Genomic DNA, 19,840 nt, shown 5'->3' with positions numbered 1-19,840 from the left:
TGATAGTCTGTGATTTGAAGCAAAATTTCCCCAAAAGTTCTGAAAATCTTTTTTGACCAATTCTTAATTCTGCTGTAGCTATTTGACACTTATGCTGGTAGAATCTGGGTATTTGGCATGCTGTATGTAGCCTATATAAGTAAACTTATGTCACGAAATGATGTTATCTTGAAGGAGCCAACCAAATGTTCTTTTACAGGCGTTTGCATGTAAAATAATACAGTCTGAATAGTGTAGTGTAGTGTTCAGTTGTGTGTTTTTTCACTAACTGGCGCTCTTTCTCCTGCTGTTCTTTGACGATTTTGTTGGTCTCTAATGCCACCCTCTTCTGATGCATTAGCTCCTGTCTTTCCAGCTCACGTCGAGCTTCAGCCGCCAGCCGCTCCTCATCCGTCATAAACAGCTCCCTTCCCTGAAACATACAGTTGACAAATCAGCACTTTTGCAGAAATATACGCACAAATACAATCCATTATATACTGTACAGGTCGCATAATTCACACACATATACCAACTAAAATACCAGTTAAATAAAAAAGACAAATGCACCAATAAATAACCTAGAGGTTAACAGCATAATACAAACAACATCTCCACAATGTATAACCCTTGTCCACCGCTGTCAATTACAACAGCTTTATACTAGGCAAATGGCTTTCTTTTCTGAGAGAGATAGAAGCCTCGCAGCGAGTATTCGAGATGTTCTGATGGCAGAAATGTATTAGTGGGCTTTCAGTGAACTTACAGCTCCAGTGAGGACAGTAATAGTTAGACTCCTGCTGCTCTTTAACACTCGCACTGCCTGAAAACACACACATTAGCCAACATGGTTACCAGTTTAAATACACAGAGAGGTTCTTAATTAATTAAAAGCTCCTACTTACCTCTTGATGACTCAGGTTGGTGAATTCCACCCCATTGACCTCCACAATCTGGTCGCCAATCTACAAGCCACAAAAACACACACACACACACACGCGTGTGTTATTGCAGTTGAATCAAACAGCAATGTTATATTAATTCAGTTTAATCTAGTAATTAAATTAAATGACCTGTAAGCCCACTTCAGCAGAGAGTGAACCCGGCTTCACATTGCTCACATAGATGCCTGGTTTCTGTGTTGGTCCACTCGATATGCTACAAAAGAGTATTTCTTTGTCACAGGGTGTTGTATTAAATTTATAATAAGTTCATTATGGCAATATGCATCAATAAACCTTAAAAAATGTTGTAAATAAGTGTAATTCAACTGTGCACTTTAGTGTATATGGGTGGTAGAATCAGTTCAGTTTCTTCCGTACCTGATTCCCATGCCTTTGGTGCCCACCAAACTAAGGAATACTTTTTTTTCCTTGATCTCTTTCCCTCCAATTGAAGTCAAGCCAGCAATACTGGTCTTCCTCTCCTGGGAGGGAAGAGTCAGAAAATGTGGCTAAGTTAAATTAGCTTCAACTGGTTTAACCCTGTAAAGCCTGGTCTATAAAATAATAATAATAATAAAAAAATTAGATATATATAATTGTTTTCTTTATAAAAGAAACAGTGTATACATTTTCTTAGACAAAAAACATATACAGTATGATATTGGAGAATATAAAGCTTATGCTTGAGGATGAAAAAACTAATCTGAGCAAAAATATGCTCAGATTTTGTTCTCTTTCTGATACTGATATGGCCAATTTATAGACAGTTGTCACTCTATATCTCCCAATAATATGTCTAAGCAAGATTATTAAGTTGTATGTTTATAGCTGTGTAGTTTTTACTGTGGGGACAAAACATATAATGAAATGCAACCCAATGATGATTGAGAGACGAACAAATAAACGTTCCTCAAAAGCATCATATTTGATACTCACAATTTACATGATTTTTGGCTAATCAGATAAACCTAAGTTGCCTCAGTCCAGTAAGTGTTCATCTTGAAATACTACAGAAAATATAAACGTTATGTTTATGTTTACTTAATAAAATGCAACATTTAACCACAAAAAGCCACGTTTACCATGAACTGTAGGGGAATAATTTTTAGAATTATACTAAAAGGTCCTTTACTTGCTAAAAAATCTAAACTATCAATCAGATGACAGAAGGCATGTGTAAGATTATGTATAACAGGTTTTCAGAAAACTTTTGATTTAGAGGCTTTGGAAATTTGAGTATCAAATATGATACAGCTTTATAGGGTAAAAATATGGAGAAGGAAAATCTTACCCCTGACTCAGACACAAACTGATCCACAAACTGCCACTTCAGAGGGTCATCAGTGGAGCTGATTAGGACAATAATATTATAACAATATTATAATAAAAAAATAAAATATAATAAAAAAAGACAAATGAAAGTGTAAGCAAAAGTTCCTCTAATTAAAGGGATAGTTCACCCAAAAATGAAAATTCTGTCATCATTTACTCTCCCTCAAGTTGTTCCAAACCTGTATGACTTTCTTTCTTCTGCTGAACACAAAAGAAGATATTTTGAAGAAAGTCGGTAACCAAATGACTGATGGACCCCATTGACTTTCATAGTAGAAAAAAAAAATACTATGGATGTCAATGGGGACCAGCAACTGTTTAATTACCAACCTTCTTCAAAATATCTTCTTTTGTGTTTAGCAGAAGAAAGGAAATCATACAGGTTTGGAACAACTTGAGGGAGAGTAAATGATGACACAATTTTCATTTTTGGGTGAACTATCCCTTTAAAGTGATTGATCACACCAAATTACCTCTTGAGAGGAATCATTCCCACATCTGTAAATAGAGTGTCACAATGGGAATAATTAAAAACACGTCAATAAATAGTCAATAAATAATATATTTAGCTAGTGGCAATCCCAATAATGAACTCTTCTGAGGGAAGACACTGTTTCCTAATGAATTGCTCGACTGTTACATCAATCACCATTGAACTGTGAGTGAATCACTGTAACTGACAGCTAAATCAAGATGCCATACATCTGTATATAGAAATGATAAATCTTACGGCGGACTTTCAGAGAAACAGTCTTCTTGGTCTTGATAAGGTTAATAACCTCCTCATGAATGCAGGAGGAGATGGAGTAGCCATTGATGCGCACAATCTCATCGCCAACCTGAAGAAAACACAGCAAACCACATTAATATTACTTTAAAAATGCTAATATAATTTAATTATACCAGAATAGTTTTTCATAGTCTCTGTCATAACAAAGGCAGCACTTTACTATGGAAGCTTGTTTCCGCCACAAAAAAAAAAAAAAAGATAATTGCGACTTTTTATCTCACAATTGCGAGATATAAAGTCAGAATTGCGTGTTTTAAAGTCGCAATTGCGTGTTAGTCAGAATTCTGAGATATAAAGTCAGAATTGCGAGATATAAAGTCAGAATTGCGTGAAATAAAGTCACAATTGCGTGTTATAAATTATTAAATTAAATTATTTTTTTCTCGCAACTGCGACTTTATATCACGCAATTCTGACTTTATATCTCAGAATTCTGACTTTATATCACGCAATTGGGAGATATAAAGTCAGAATTGCATGATATAAAGTCGCAATTGCGTGTTATAAAGTCAGAATTGTGAGATATAAACTATTCTGAGGTAAAAAAAAGAAAAGTCCGTCTTTTTTTTCCCCTTAGAATTGGACTTTATATCTCACAATTCTGAGAAAAGATGTCAGAATTGCGAGATATAAACTCGCAATTATGTGTTATAAAGTCAGAATTGCGTGATATAAAGTCAGAATTCTGAGATATAAAGTCAGAATTGCGTGATATAAAGTCGCAATTGCGAGAAAAAAAGTCAGAATTCTGACTTTATATGACGCAATTCTGACTTTATATCTCAGAATTCTGACTTTATTTCACGCAATTCTGACTTTATATCTCAGAATTCTGACTTTATATCACGCAATTCTGACTTTATATCTCAGAATTCTGACTTTATATCTCGCAATTCTGACTTTATATCTCAGAATTCTGACTTTATATCTCGCAATTCTGACTTTATATCTCAGAATTCTGACTTTATTTCACGCAATTCTGACTTTATATCTCGCAATTTTGAGAAATAAAGTCAGAATTGCGAGATGTAAACTCGCAATTGTGAGATAAAAAGTCGCAATTATCTTTTTTTTTTTTTTTTTAGCTTGTGGCGGAAACAAGCTTCCATACTTTGCACTATAAACACATTTGAATGCCATTTATCTACAGGACAAACATTGATCATGGAGATTATAGTAGAGGACTGTGTTTGGGAACAGAAGACAGGAAGACTTTAAGAAGGCTTATTGCTCCCTCTAGAGGAGAGAAGGTGCACTGATCATGACGGTTTGCCATGTCAAATACACACATCTATTTGAAAGTTTAACATTTTTTGTTGTCAGATATTTAATATAAGGCAAAAGAGTGTCTGCTTAGGGTAAAAGTAAAAAGTATAAAAGTATGCTGTATAAAAGTTATAAAAGCAGCCGCATAGGCCAGGCATCCTTGAATATTGTCTGGATTTTCATACCTGCAGGCCGACATTTCCGGCTTGTCCATCTTTGACTATCTGTGATATGAAGAGCCCAGAGCCGAACTCCAGCCCCCCTCGAACACTCAAACCCAGACCCTCAGGGTGTGTGCGGTCCAGACGCACTTCCTTCAACTTCCTGCTCATAACAGAAGTGGACAAAAGAGTGGCATCTAAAATCAGTAAAAGTGATGTTTAGTGAAATGTATTATGTTCCACAAATTACAATAATATTTTAATTATAAAGGAAAAATTTAACAAGACAAATTTGAATGACTTAAAGCATTGCCTGAAAATTTTAAAATACAATTTTTTAAAAAACTATTTAGCGGTTTTGGAAAGAAATCAATAATCCTTAAAAAACAATATAAAAATCCCCCCAAATTAAAACCAATACCAATACCAAAATGACTTATAATCTATGAGCAAAATGACCAATATAATATATAATATTTTATATTAAGTAATAATAATAATATATGAGGGTATACACCTTTATTAATATTAATAATTATATTTTATTATTCATTTACTTGTTTGTATATATACAGTACCAGTCAAAAGTTTGGAAACATTACTATTTTTAATGTTTTTGAAAGAAGTATCTTATGCTCATCAAGCCTGCAGTTAAAAAAACAAACAAACAAAACAGTAATATTATGAAATATTATTACAATTTAAAATAATGGTTCTCTTTTTTAATATACTTTAAAATGTAATTTATTTTTTGTGATGCAAAACTGAATTTTCATCAGCAAGTACTCCAGTCTTTGGTGTCTTATGATCCTTCAGAAATCATTCTAATATGATGATTTGATACTCAGTTATTATCAATGATGGAAACAGTTGTGCTGTTTAATATATTTTTTTTTTTTGGAATAGTTTTTTCAGGATTCATTGATGAGTAAAACGTTAACAGCATTTAGTCATAAAAACAGCATTTATTCAAAATAAAAACATTTCTAACAATATAAATCGTTACCATCACCTTTTATCAATTTAACGCATCCTTGTTGAATTAAAGTACTAATTTCTTAAAAAAAAATTGTTATTGTTCCCAAACTTTTGAACGGTAGTGTATATTGTTACAAAAGATTTCTATTCTAAATAAATACAGTTCTTTTTAACGTTTTATTCATCAAATAATCCTGAAAAAAGTATCTCAGGTTATAAAAAAAAATATTAAGCAGCACAACTGTTTCCAACATTGATCATAAATCATTATATTAGAATGATTTCTGAAGGATCATAAGACACCAAAGACTGGAGTACTTGCTGATGAAAATTCAGCTTTGCATCACAAAAATAAATGACATTTTAAAGTATATTAAAAAAGAGAACCATTATTTTAAATTGTAATAATATTTCATAATATTACTGTTTTTTTTGTTTGTTTGTTTTTTAACTGCAGGCTTGATGAGCATAAGATACTTCTTTCAAAAACATTAAAAATAGTAATGTTTCCAAACTTTTGACTGGTACTATATATATATATATATATATATATATATACATACATATACATATATAATATACATATATAATATAATATAATATAATATAATATAATATAATATAATATAATATAATATAATATAATATAATATAATATAATACTTTTATTCTTTTTTCTCTGAGAAAGACACAGCAAGAGGAAACAGAATCCAGTTCATTAGCGCAGTGCATAAGACACGGTTGAATAAGCTTCTTCTCTCTGCGCTCATAACCACGTCTGACCGAGCATGAGGGAAAACAATGATTCTCTTTGGAGACGAGAGCAGCGGCTGTCATTCTACCTCCTCCTCTGATTCTCTCTGTCTTTATTGCCTTCTCTGTTATTCATGCAGAGAAAGATGGCCATACTGCACAGAAGCATCACACCCTATCAGCCCTTTTTTAACACGTCATGATCCTCTATATTCCTCGTTTCCTCTCTCACCTGGATCTCTTGGGCGTGAGCTGGTCGTACTGCACCTGGTGCTTCAGAGGAATCAGGGGTCTGATGGCATCGAACAGAGGAAGGCGTTTGGGCTCATTTATCACCAGTTTCAGGTCACCGACCAGGACAGGCAGGTCCATGGATCTAAAGGGCAGAGCAGAGACATTTAAACAGGACCTGATTGAGAGCATGGAAACAGGAAAGCTAATTCAGAAAAGCACAAACAGTTTGTGCTCAAGATATGGATTATATATCTTGATACTTGATCTTAAATATTATTCAATCTTTTGTGTCAAGTCAAGTGAGAGGTCAAACATAAAGCATAAAGCACTTGTTCATGGAGTAAGGTTAGGTTTAAAGTTAATCGGAAATTGCAAAAATAATGACTGTTGTGATACATGTTGCCTTTTTTTTTTTTTGATTTTAATATTATTTTCATTTCAATTCAACTCTTTTACCACCAGTTCCCATTACTGTATTGCAAAATACAGCCTCACTCCCATTACTCTATCATTAAAGAAAATATACAGTACCAGTCAAAAGTTTGGAAACATTACTATTTTTAATGTTTTTGAAAGAAGTCTCTTATGCTCATTAAAAAAAAAACAGTAATATTATGAAATATTATTACAATTTAAGATAATGGTTCTCTTTTTTAATATACTTTAAAATGTCATTTATTTTTGTGATGCAAAGCTGAATTTTCATCAGCAAGTACTCCAGTCTTTGGTGTCTTATGATCCTTCAGAAATCAATCTAATATGCTGATTTATGATCAATGTTGGAAACAGTTGTGCTGCTTAATATTTTTTTTATAACCTGAGATACTTTTTTCAGGATTATTTGATGAATAAAAAGTTTAAAAGAACTGTATTTATTTAAAATAGAAATCTTTTGTAACAATATACACTACCGTTCAAAAGTTTGGGAACAATAACTATTTTTTTTTTAAGAAATTAGTACTTTAATTCAACAAGGACGCGTTAAATTGATAAAAGGTGATGGTAACGATTTATATTGTTAGAAATGTTTTTATTTTGAATAAATGTTGTTTTTATGAATAAATGCTGTTAACGTTTTACTCATCAATGAATCCTGAAAAAAGTATTCCAAAAAAATATATTAAACAGCACAACTGTTTCCATCATTGATAATAACTGAGTATCAAATCAGCATATTAGAATGATTTCTGAAGGATCATAAGACACCAAAGACTGGAGTACTTGCTGATGAAAATTCAGCTTTGCATCACAAAAATAAATTACATTTTAAAATATATTAAAAAAGAGAACCATTATTTTAAATTGTAATAATATTTCATAATATTACTGTTTTTTTTTTTTTTTTTTTTTTTTTTTAACTGCAGGCTTGATGAGCATAAGAGACTTCTTTCAAAAACATTAAAAATAGTAATGTTTCCAAACTTTTGACTGGTACTGTATAAATGTAGTTTAACATGTAAAATTGAAACTATTTATACATCATGATAGCATTTATTATTCTGCCTTTGAAACAATATGAAAAAATCTTTGTAAAATGTTGTTTTCCTTTTATATCCTAGCATAGAAACCTACATTAAAACATTCTGATTTGTTGCTTGTTGAAGAAAATGACACTTTATACCCACATAAAATCAGCTTATGAATTTAGAGGCAGCTGCTCTATGAATCATTGATATTTCACTCCTGACTCAGATATCAGAGACAAAGGGGCGTCAGAGAATGGCTGCCATTGAAAGCAGGGAGAACAGTGGAAATGATCTGATCCAAGTTACTTTTCCATCGGATTAAGCCTCTTATTTCTGTCCAGCGGAGCAATGACGTGTTGATTTACACACTATATCACAAATAAAGACCTAAGGGAATGTATTCAGCATTTCCTATTATTACACACAGATAAACAGACACCGAATACGTTTGTCCTTTTGATTGTGCAGATTGCCAGCACTGCTGATGGAAAATTACATTATTTATCAGTAACGAAAACCTTCCAGACACAATGCTGCAGCAGAGATATTATGTAATATCTATAAACTGCAGTAAAAGAAAAACACGTTCACGTTTTCTGTGCAAAATTCACTATGTTGTCAATGCTGTGCTTGCTAGATGGATTGTTCAAATCCCTAATCTTAAATCTGAGCAACAGTAATAACTAGGATTGAACCTGCAACCCTTATGTCAAAAAAATACTTACTGATGATACATGCGGAGAACATCATAAAGATAGTCCTTCTCTGCTTCATTATCAACTAGCAACTCCACCTGCACAACACAAACACACAAACCTCTGATCAGATCATCATTAGTAATCAGAAAATCAACCGCATGCACATCTTTTACCTGGTGGTGGCTAATCTGCTGTAGAAAAGTTTTGAGGAAGCGTTTTGGCCAGTCAATGATGTAACACATCTCTCTCTCAATGAGTGAGAGACTGAGACGGAAGGTCAGAGAGGAAGAGAGGTCGTGGGAGAGAAAGAGAAAGAGGAGGTGGACGAACTATTGTTTGTCTGTAAGTTAGGCCTCTCTCAGATTGGTTGGGTCTCATGTTGTTAATGCTTGAATGGTTTTTTCTGTACTGTGAGTATCATTAGTTCAGATCTGCTCCACTGGGCCTGTTAATGTTCCTGGGCTCAGATAAAGAGGTTTATCATGCTAGCAGTGTCACCTTACATTAGTGTGCTGCCGCGTTATTGTTATCATAGGAATGCTAATGAAGTTCATCTAATGTGAGACCAGCATGTTGAATGGAAAGCCAAACTTCTTCATTTTTTTGAAGAGAATGAATGAAGAGAATGAAGGTTATTTGAAAGAATAAATGAATGAACTAAATAAATAAAAAGAGTGAACAAATGACCAAACAATCAAACAAATACAGAAATAAATACATACAGTGAATAATTGAATGAATGAATGAATGAATGAATGAATGAATGAATGAATGAATGAAAAAAATGAACAAACAAACAAACAAACAAACAAATAAGTGGGTTATATAAATGAATGAATGAATGAATGAATGAATGAATGAATGAATGAATGAATGAATGGATGGATGAATGAATGAATGATCACATGAAAGAATGACTAAATTATTGAATAAATGGTGTGAAAAAATGATAATAATAAATAAACAAATAAGTGGATTATGTAAAAGAATGAATGAATGAAAGAATGACTAAAGGAGTGAAGCAATTAACAAACAAATAAATAAACAAATAAGTGGGTTATATAAATGAATGAATGAATGAATGAATGAATGAATGAATGAATGAATGAATGAATGAATGAATGAATGATCATATGAAAGAATGACTAAATGAATGAATAAAAGGAGTGAAAAAGAACAAACAAACAAATAAACAAATAAGTGGATTATGTAAAAGAATAAATGAAAGAATGACTAAAGGAGTGAAGAAATTAACAAACAAATAAATAAACAAATAAGTGGGTTATATAAATGAATGAATGAATGATCATATGAAAGAAGACTAAATGAATGAATAAAAGGAGTGAAAAAATGAACAAAAACAAACAAATAAACAAATAAGCGGGTTATGTAAAAGTATGAATGAATGAATGAATGAATGATCATATGAAAAAATGACTTAATGAACTAATAAAATGAGTGAAAAAGTGAACAAACAAACAAACAAACAAACAAACAAACAAATAGGCTGTTTATATGAATGAATGAATGAATGAATGAATGAATGAATGAATGAATGAATGAATGAATGGTTATATGAAAACATGAATAAAATGAAAGAATGAAAAAATGAATGAATAAATAAATAAATAAATAAATGGAGTGATTTAATCATAAATAAATAGAAACAACAATAACATGAGTGAGTGAAATAACTTACTAACTAAATAAATAAATAAATAAAATGAATGAATGAATGAATGAATGAATGATCATATGAAAGAATGACTAAATGAATGAATAAAAGGAGTGAAAAAGAACAAACAAACAAATAAACAAATAAGTGGATTATGTAAAAGAATAAATGAAAGAATGACTAAAGGAGTGAAGAAATTAACAAACAAATAAATAAACAAATAAGTGGGTTATATAAATGAATGAATGAATGATCATATGAAAGAAGACTAAATGAATGAATAAAAGGAGTGAAAAAATGAACAAAAACAAACAAATAAACAAATAAGCGGGTTATGTAAAAGAATGAATGAATGAATGAATGAATGATCATATGAAAAAATGACTTAATGAACTAATAAAATGAGTGAAAAAGTGAACAAACAAACAAACAAACAAACAAACAAACAAACAAATAGGCTGTTTATATGAATGAATGAATGAATGAATGAATGAATGAATGAATGAATGAATGAATGAATGAATGAATGAATGGTTATATGAAAACATGAATAAAATGAAAGAATGAAAAAATGAATGAATAAATAAATAAATAAATAAATGGAGTGATTTAATCATAAATAAATAGAAACAAACAATAACATGAGTGAGTGAAATAACTTACTAACTAAATAAATAAATAAATAAAATGAATGAATGAATGAATGAATATAAATGGGTGGATGAATGCATAAATAACAAGAACAATACAATTTACATATTCAAATAAATTAAAAGAGTTAAACATGAGTGCAGATAAAGTTGTGATATTTTTATTTTTATTTAGCATTAATAAATATTACTTATTAGTATATGGTTGTTTTAATTATTAAAAGATATAGCATTATTACGCATAATAAATGAATACGTAGGTAAACTACATGAACATTGTGGAGAAATAAAAAAGCATATCCACATTGTTCCAAAATCAATACCAATATCAGGCCACATGTGATAAAACAGTGGCGTTGTGTTCATCGGTTATTGAAGGAGTCATAAACATTGTGACCAGCCCAGATGACAGTCCACCTTTGGACTTTAACATCATAAAAAGCAGATGTCTGTAACTGATTCCAGCTTGATTTCCTGTACAGTTTTTGCAAAGTAATTTGAAGGGAGCAATATAATAGATTGTTATAGAGGAGAAACCCAAATTAAATGCAAAGCTTTTGTGCAGCTTTCCCACCCCCGTCTACAGGCAATAAGACAAGCAAATAATTAATGCAGCAATCATTTACGCCTGATTACACATTTCTGACACTTCAGCTAATGCTGTGAAAAACTGTCCATTGTGTGCCTCATCCACCGCACACCAGATGCTACACTTCTACACACACACACACACTTCACAGGGGAAGCCTTTGTGTAGTGTCTAAAAATATAAGCATGAGCATGTAAATAGGTAGCCTATCAGAATAGGTAAATCATAGCAAATTAAAATATTAAAAAGTCTTAACTTTATATTTAGGAGGCAAAAGGTAAATAATACCTGTTGTATTATACATAACACCTATCACCTGCTCAGCCAATCAGAACACGTACATCGATTGACGTCACCTTTCTACCTGTAAATTACGCCTTTATCTGCACCTTTGGCTTACGTAAAGCAATAAAATTGGACGAAATAAGCCATTACGTCGAAATTATTAAACAAGTAACATGTTTTACATGTTCACTGTAAAAAATAAAAACGTCTAAAACATCACAGAGCAGAAAAACTGGCGTAGGATGATAGGTGTGGACATCTTTTAGGTCTTAGGTTTGGACAGTTTTACCGATCAAATAACGACGGATCATATGGATACAATACTACTTTCCTTGTCCGAGGCAAGGCGAATATTAATTTGACATACTTTACAAATATTTTATAGCGTAAAAATGAAGTAGCCTATGTGTGCTGCTCCGCCATTGGGCACAGTGGGCAGCGACTGCTAAATAACTAGACCACTAATAACTAATGCTAATAAAAACAGTCAACACATATGTTAAGTTAAACACTAACGGTTTAAAAGCTCACCTTATGCCTAAATTCTCTCGCCACTTTTCTCTCCATGCTGAGCAGCGGGTGTTTAGAGGGTGTTTTGCTGCTGGTGTTGCTGGTTGTGCTGGCGTCTCTACAGTGAGTCAGTGAGCGGAGGACTGTCTCCGTGGAGGATCAGGCGCCGGTCAGAGGTCGATCTCTGCTGTAATATTGCTGTTAGCTTTATTAGTACACATCGAACGGGGATTCAAAGGCTTTTTTTCCAGAAAAGGACGTTATTATGTAAAGGACTCTATCTATCTATCTATCTATCTATCTATCTATCTATCTATCTATCTATCTATCTATCTATCTATCTATCTATCTATCTATCTATCTATCTATCTATCTATCTATCTATCTATCTATCTATCTATAATATATATCTATCTATCTATAATATCTATCTATCTGTCTGTCTGTCTGTCTGTCTGTCTGTCTGTCTGTCTGTCTATCTATCTATCTATCTATCTATCTATCTATCTATCTATCTATCTATCTATCTATCTATCTATCTATCTATCTATCTATCTATCTATCTATCTATCTATCTATCTATCTATCTGTCTGTCTGTGTATAATATACTCTATCTATCTATCTATCTATCTATCTGTCTGTCTGTCTGTCTGTCTGTCTGTCTGTCTGTCTGTCTGTCTGTCTGTCTATCTATCTATCTATCTGTCTATCTATCTGTCTGTCTGTGTATAATATACTCTATCTATCTATCTATCTATCTATCTATCTATCTATCTATCTATCTATCTGTCTGTCTGTCTGTCTGTCTGTCTGTCTGTCTGTCTGTCTGTCTATCTATCTATCTATCTACCTATCTATCTATAATATATATATCTATAATATATATCTATCTATCTATCTGTCTATCTATATGTCTGTCTGTGTATAATATACTCTATCTATCTATCTATCTATCTATCTATCTATCTATCTATCTATCTATCTATCTATCTATCTATCTATCTGTCTGTCTGTCTGTCTGTCTGTCTGTCTGTCTGTCTGTCTAACTATCTATCTATCTATCTATCTGTCTATCTATCTGTCTGTCTGTGTATAATATACTCTATCTATCTATCTATCTATCTATCTATCTATCTATCTATCTATCTATCTATCTATCTATCTATCTATCTATCTATCTATCTATCTATCTATCTATCTGTCTGTCTGTCTGTCTGTCTGTCTGTCTATCTATCTATCTATCTATCTACCTATCTATCTATAATATATATATATATATTATATATATATATTTTTGTGACTATATAGTGCCTTTAAATGAAAATAATTGAACCCCTTATGCCTTTTTGCAGTGTACCATGCATAGACAATTATGGGTAGACATAACAGGACAGCAACTGCTTACAGTTCCTATCAACTCCTACCAGTACCGTTTTTATCACACAGTATGTTTATCTACCGTAATTCACAATATTTTACCCTGTGTGTGTTCTACATCACCGCTCTTTGGGGGAGCTTTGTAATTATCATTATTTATCACCATGACAAAACATTAGGCCTAAGACCACACACGTTCACAGGATAATGTGCGTGCTTGTATGTGTCCTGAGGTCAGTGCTGGCATATTCTCGTGCGTGTGTATGTGTGTGTGTGGGGGAGACAGTGTATGTGGGTGTGTACATGTGTCCAGTGCTCATTTTCAGGGGAAGACGCCAGGTTGGCCCCTGCTGGTTCAGCTGTTGGCAGTGTGGTGCTCTTGGGGGGTTCGAGCCCCTGCACTGACCCAAAGGCTTACAGAGAGGGATTACAGCCTGTAATACTATCTCATCAACCCACCATCAAAACACACGGACGGACAAAACTTTAGAGGGCCAGAACAGAATAAAGATTCGGACTGAATTAGGCATAAATGAATTCAAAAACACTGTTTAAGCATTTCATTTAAAAAAACCTTTAGAGTTGAATATGAGATGATAAAAGACTATGATGCTAAAACACTCTTCCACTCTCAAGTTATGCAGGCAGGCCTTAAATATGTAAGTTTTCCTCTTTTACTTAAAAGGGTACGCTAAAAACAGCATTTAACTATTGAAAGGTTTCATATTTATATTGACACCTTTCATATTTAACATCATATTATAATCAAGAAATTCTAGTTGCATAGCATTTATTTAAGATTTGTACATTTTCACATGTGCGTTGTATTGCATTTCACTGTAATGTGTCACATTCTCACTAGTGATGATTTTCATTATTGAATGGGGGTTCTATTTAAAAATATCAACCTCTACACGAACTTTACATTTAATTAAATCGTGACAAAACAAAACAAAAACAATCCTTTACTTGGCAATAAGATCAAAACATGCGTTAATATTCATACAAGAGGTAATATGAACACTGATCTCTAGGTGGCAGTATGAGAAAGCAAGTCTTGATATTCCACCAGTCCCCTCACTCTTCCTGTAAGTTATGACAGTTATGCATCATAATGCAGTGACTACTAGACGGTGTCATCTGCATAACCCTGTTTTATATCAAGCTTTACTAATCAATTCAAGGGATATTTCACTACGCAATTCAAAATGAGCCAGTTTTGACTCACCCTCATGTTGTTCCCAATCCCAACCCATACGTTTAAAAGTAAATAAATGTCTTTATTTCCACCGAAAAGAAGTTTGAAATAACATGTTGGTGAGTCATTTTTTTTTCTTATAAAATTGTATCGAGAACCATCAAAGCTTTGAAAGTATATGTTTCCACACACCTCTGCTATACTTGCGATCGGCCTCCAGCCAGCCCTTGTGCTTCAAGCTCACAGGAAGAGCCTCATTGTGAAGGTGTTGAAAAGGAACAGGCAAATGTGTTAGTCTAGCACTTACGCTAAATGCTCTGGCACCTACCAAAATGTGTGTGGTTCAAGGTTTGTGACTGCAACAACTGAATGCGTGATTAAAGAGCATATAGCTACTTAAAAACTACAATTCTAGTCTTTCTGAAGAAAATGGAAGTGGTGCAAAAGTCACTGCCACAGTGGTTGCCAGGGTGTTGCTATGATGTTGCTAGGTTGTAGTTACTGTATTGTTTTTTTAATCCCATTTTATCATCTGCCAGGCCGAAATCAAAAGTCTTTTTTTTCTATTGTCATGCTTAAGTAGTTTTACCACCAGTATATATATATATATATATATATATATATATATATATATATATATATATATATATATATATATATATATATATATATATATATATATATATATATATAATATAAAATATTATATTAAAAATAATGTTTGTGTATATGGGCTATTCTACAGAATTGATTCAAAGTCAGAGTTGGAAACATCTTGAACTTTTTTTCTTTTTTTTTTTTTTTTGTCTTTTCCACAATTTTTTATGTATACAAATTGTATAACATCCATGACACATTTCTAGTAATTGTGCAGTTAATTCTCATATTCAGAAAGTTTTGGAATATTTGTCACTGCTAATAAATAATTTATTAACAAGGGATATATTAACCTATTAAGATGTTGTTTACATCTACCTTGTAAATATATTTTGTGCTAGTTTATTAAAAAGTTTCAAATCAATAATTTCAATTTTAACAATATTTCAATTGTAATTTTTGAGATTTGGATTTTTATTCCAATCTTTCTTGTAAAAGGCATAAAGTTTATCATACTGATTTCAAAGTTAAGGATTCATTAGTTTGAATATACATTGAACCAAACACTATTATAATTTCTTAGTAGATGATTAAATATACTTAATTTTTGACAAAACATCCCATGTTCCGGTAGTGACAGTAATGTTTTGGTGGAGATCACATTACAGAATTTTAACTCGCATACTAAAACACTACTAAAACATACTAAAATATACTAATGATTTGCATAACTATGCTAAAATTTGTTTGTTTCCCCCAAATAAAGGATTATGTTTTCTTTTTGTCACTACCAAAACAATGATGTCATAATCGAAATGTTTAGCTAGCACAGTTCTGAACAGTTGTACACACATAAAAACTAAATTTTATGGAATAACACCCAAAAAAGTTTGTTTAATTGCAGAAAAAGATGTTTGGTAGAGACATTCCTTAAAGTTACACACAGATTTTCAGATTTTAAAGACATTTCCCTCAAAATGGTGGCACCTAGTTAAAATAAAATAAAAAACACTCTTTTGGTAGTGACATGAAAATGCGGGACACATTTTTTAAGCTTAAAAATTTACAAAGAAAATATAAAATAAATATTATTGTTTTAACTTCACTTAAAAAAAAAAAAAAGATGTTTTTTTCAAAACAAGCATGGAAAAATTGCAAAAATTATTTCAATATCATTTTCATAAGTTGACATTTAGGGGTTAGGGTTCAGGACAGCACCTCCCAATTGAAAGTACACAATCAATTATGATTATATATATATATTAATCTTACTGATATTTTAAATATTGTGGGTTTCAATAGATAATAGAAGGATCTCAGTAAACATCTAAGATTTGAATACTGAAATTATTTTTAAATGTGTTTTTTGGTTGTGGGTCAGCAATTTGCACCAATTCTCTCTCTCTCTCTCTCTCTCTCTCTCTCTCTCTCTCTCTCTCTCTCTCTCTCTCTATATATATATATATATATATATATATATATATTATTATTATTATTATTATTATTATTATTATTATTATATATATATATTTTTTTTAGGGTCCTCCATCAAACAAACATCATCTCTTTCAATATCATCACAAACATTTTTTTTTTATTTCACAATAAGATCAAAACAAACTTCACATCTCTATATTACTTATCTATAGGATTTGATTCCCCAATTAATTGTAAAGTGTAAAGTGTATTCCCATGCTAAAGTAGCTTTATAGGCAGTAATTAAAAATAGGTGTATTATATACATATATTCGTGTGGTTATCTTTAGCTGAGCGATTCTCCATATTTTCCTTCCACGAGGTGCTGGTAGTCTGTGAGGGGACATGTGTCCTGGAAGCTTGTTGAAGAGAAGTGAGGTACAGTATTCACAGTAACGCATGGTGGCCTGGAGATCAGGTTCCTATTCATGGCAATCCAACCCCAATTCCTTCATCCATCTCGCTGTGTGACAAATCATGAGCTGCCTATACTACTGCTGAACAGCAAAAACACCTCACAAAACTGAAGGATTTACAGCAATGTTTGTGGCAAACACCTTGAGAGTTGCATGTTAAATAACACATTTCATGACTGCAAAATAAAATCAATGACCAATATGAAAATGTTTGTAATTTGTAAAGTTAAAGTAGGGGACTGACTTGGACTGATTGACCCTAGAAGCCCTGGCAAAGCAATTTACACTCATATCTGACCTTTTGACATTTACCTTGGTGACACTTTATATAACAGTTACTCAGCTGCAGTGACTGTGTGTCTACTGTCTGAATGTGAGTAAACTTCTAAGTCGCACTCTATTTTTACTGTAAGTTGTTACAGTATGACCTGTTCTTGCTATGATCTGGTTTAGACAACATCTTTTGAAATTAAACATCTTTACTGATGCTGGTCAATAAGACCATAGCAGACTTCACACATAAAAAAGTCTTACTAATTACAATTATTTTACTAATTTTGTCAGTCAGTTTATATGTGTCCAGTCTGAAATATGTTGTTAATTTAGCATGAACAGTAAAAAAAAAAAAAAAAACTGCTATCCCTCAATAGCAGTTCATAGTAGTACAATAATTTGGACCCCAAAATGTATATATGTATGTATGTATGTATGTACTGTATGTATGTATTCATTCATTCATCAATTGTATATTTATTTATAAATTTATGTTTTAAATCATTTAGTCAATCATTCATTTATTCATTCATCATTTCAGTCATTTATGTATTTTTTCATTCATTCCTTCAATCATTCAAACATTTGTTTTTTTCAATATTTATTTACTTATTTATTCATTCGTTACATCATTTGTTTGTTTATTTGTTCATTTGTTTGTTTATTTATTTGAATTGTTTGATTTATTTATTTAGTTTTTCATCATGTATTTGTTTTAATCTTTTATTCCATTTATTTATTTATGTTTTGAATCATTTAGTCAATCGTTTATTTATTTATTCAATTTATTTATTTATTCATTAATTCAGTCGTTTATTTATGTTAGAATTTGTTCATTCATACATTCATTCAATCATTCAAACATTTATTTATTTTTTTCAAATATGTATTTATTTATTTATTTGTTCATTCCATCATGTTTGTTTATTTATTAGATTGTTTTCTATTTATTTATTTTAGATTTTGAATCATTTATTTAGTTTTGAATCATTTATTTATTTAAGCTTTTAACACATTTACTTTACGCTTCTTCTCTTCTAGTCTAGTGCCACATGGAACTGAGCTTTTGGGGCCAGTCGATTTCCCAATACTATTACAGTAAAGCACAAACTACTTTTAAATGGCTTTGAAAACTATGTGAAGAGATATTATGATACATAATAGACAAAGTCTGTTTTATAAGTTATACATTTCTAAGTGAATTAAATGAATATTATATAACACCACCTGCATTATCCCATTGATCTCCATGATCATTGGCCATGGCTGGGTCTGAGGGAACAATGGCTATGTTATGGGACATGGGCTCTGCAGTGCTCAGCGCCGCCCCTCCACTGGCCTCCCAGCCGCTGGCGTTTCATGGGCAGGCGTCAGGACTGCGGGTAAAGGCATGAGTCCTGCAGCTGTCAGCTGGCACACTCCGACCTCACAGAGAAATGACAGCTTTTGTCAATGCCAGGCGCCTGCTGGGGATGAAAGCGCCTTTAATCACAAACTAAGATGGAAGAAGGATATCGCGGTGAAGCTGTTATTTCACCCAATCCAGATTGCAACAAAAAGTTTTGTTAGCTCTTTCTGGAGAACTATTCTGAGTGTTTTGCTGTGCTTTGTGAAAGACCTCGTGAACCGGAAGTTGCAAACGACTTTTACGTATACTGTGACGTATTTCCAAGTGAAACGGAATATTGAACAGAGGGCGGGTTTTACTTTACCGCTCCTCCTCTCCATCTCTGCTCACAGCGGTTTGTGGCGAGTGGTTAAGCGTTTTCAACCCAAGCCGTCAAACTGACGTCATCAGAAAAGGAACGCCATTCCAGACCGGAAGTAACTTTTCAGATTTTGACTAAAGATTACCACGGCAAACCATTTATTTCTGTGTATTAACTTGCACAGATGAATTGTTCACCACAAGATTAAGTGGTGCGTTAACAAAGTAAATATTGTCAATTTTGATTTCATGTCGACTTTAAAGGTACACTGTGTAACTTTTGGCCCTCTAGCGGTTAAAACTGCATGCATTTTGCGGAAGAACATTTTTTTGGCTGTGCTTCGGCTCTGCGTGACCTTGCGGATGAATATGATTATCCTACTGCTCATAAAACATTCACTGCAAGGCTTAAGAGATATAATTATGTTCCTGTAGCTATGACCATTAATAGACACGGTACTTCCTTGAAAATAAATTCCAGAAC

General features: G+C 32.3%; 1 protein-coding gene across 1 annotated transcript in view; it reads right to left on the bottom strand.

The window, feature by feature from the left end:
- Window positions 1-12,489, bottom strand: part of ush1c (Usher syndrome 1C) — a 35,408-nt gene extending 22,919 nt beyond the window's left edge. Inside the window, exons 1-12 of the mRNA XM_081355717.1 lie at window positions 12,332-12,489; window positions 8,629-8,696; window positions 6,436-6,579; window positions 4,497-4,635; window positions 2,986-3,094; window positions 2,729-2,753; window positions 2,215-2,272; window positions 1,302-1,405; window positions 1,053-1,137; window positions 885-944; window positions 746-802; window positions 270-412 (exon numbers count right to left, since the gene is read on the bottom strand). Of these exons, the coding sequence (XP_081211843.1) occupies window positions 270-412; window positions 746-802; window positions 885-944; window positions 1,053-1,137; window positions 1,302-1,405; window positions 2,215-2,272; window positions 2,729-2,753; window positions 2,986-3,094; window positions 4,497-4,635; window positions 6,436-6,579; window positions 8,629-8,696; window positions 12,332-12,367 (1,028 nt within the window). The 5' untranslated portion in view covers window positions 12,368-12,489. The remainder of the gene's footprint in view (window positions 1-269; window positions 413-745; window positions 803-884; window positions 945-1,052; window positions 1,138-1,301; window positions 1,406-2,214; window positions 2,273-2,728; window positions 2,754-2,985; window positions 3,095-4,496; window positions 4,636-6,435; window positions 6,580-8,628; window positions 8,697-12,331) is intronic.
- Window positions 12,490-19,840: the final 7,351 nt, after the last annotated feature.

Source organism: Scardinius erythrophthalmus, assembly GCF_964197995.2.
Source record: "Scardinius erythrophthalmus genome assembly, chromosome: 24".
In the NCBI taxonomy this organism is placed as follows: domain Eukaryota; kingdom Metazoa; phylum Chordata; class Actinopteri; order Cypriniformes; family Leuciscidae; genus Scardinius; species Scardinius erythrophthalmus.
Note: the sequence above shows the minus strand (reverse complement) of the source record. Positions and strands in the feature narration are given on the sequence as shown.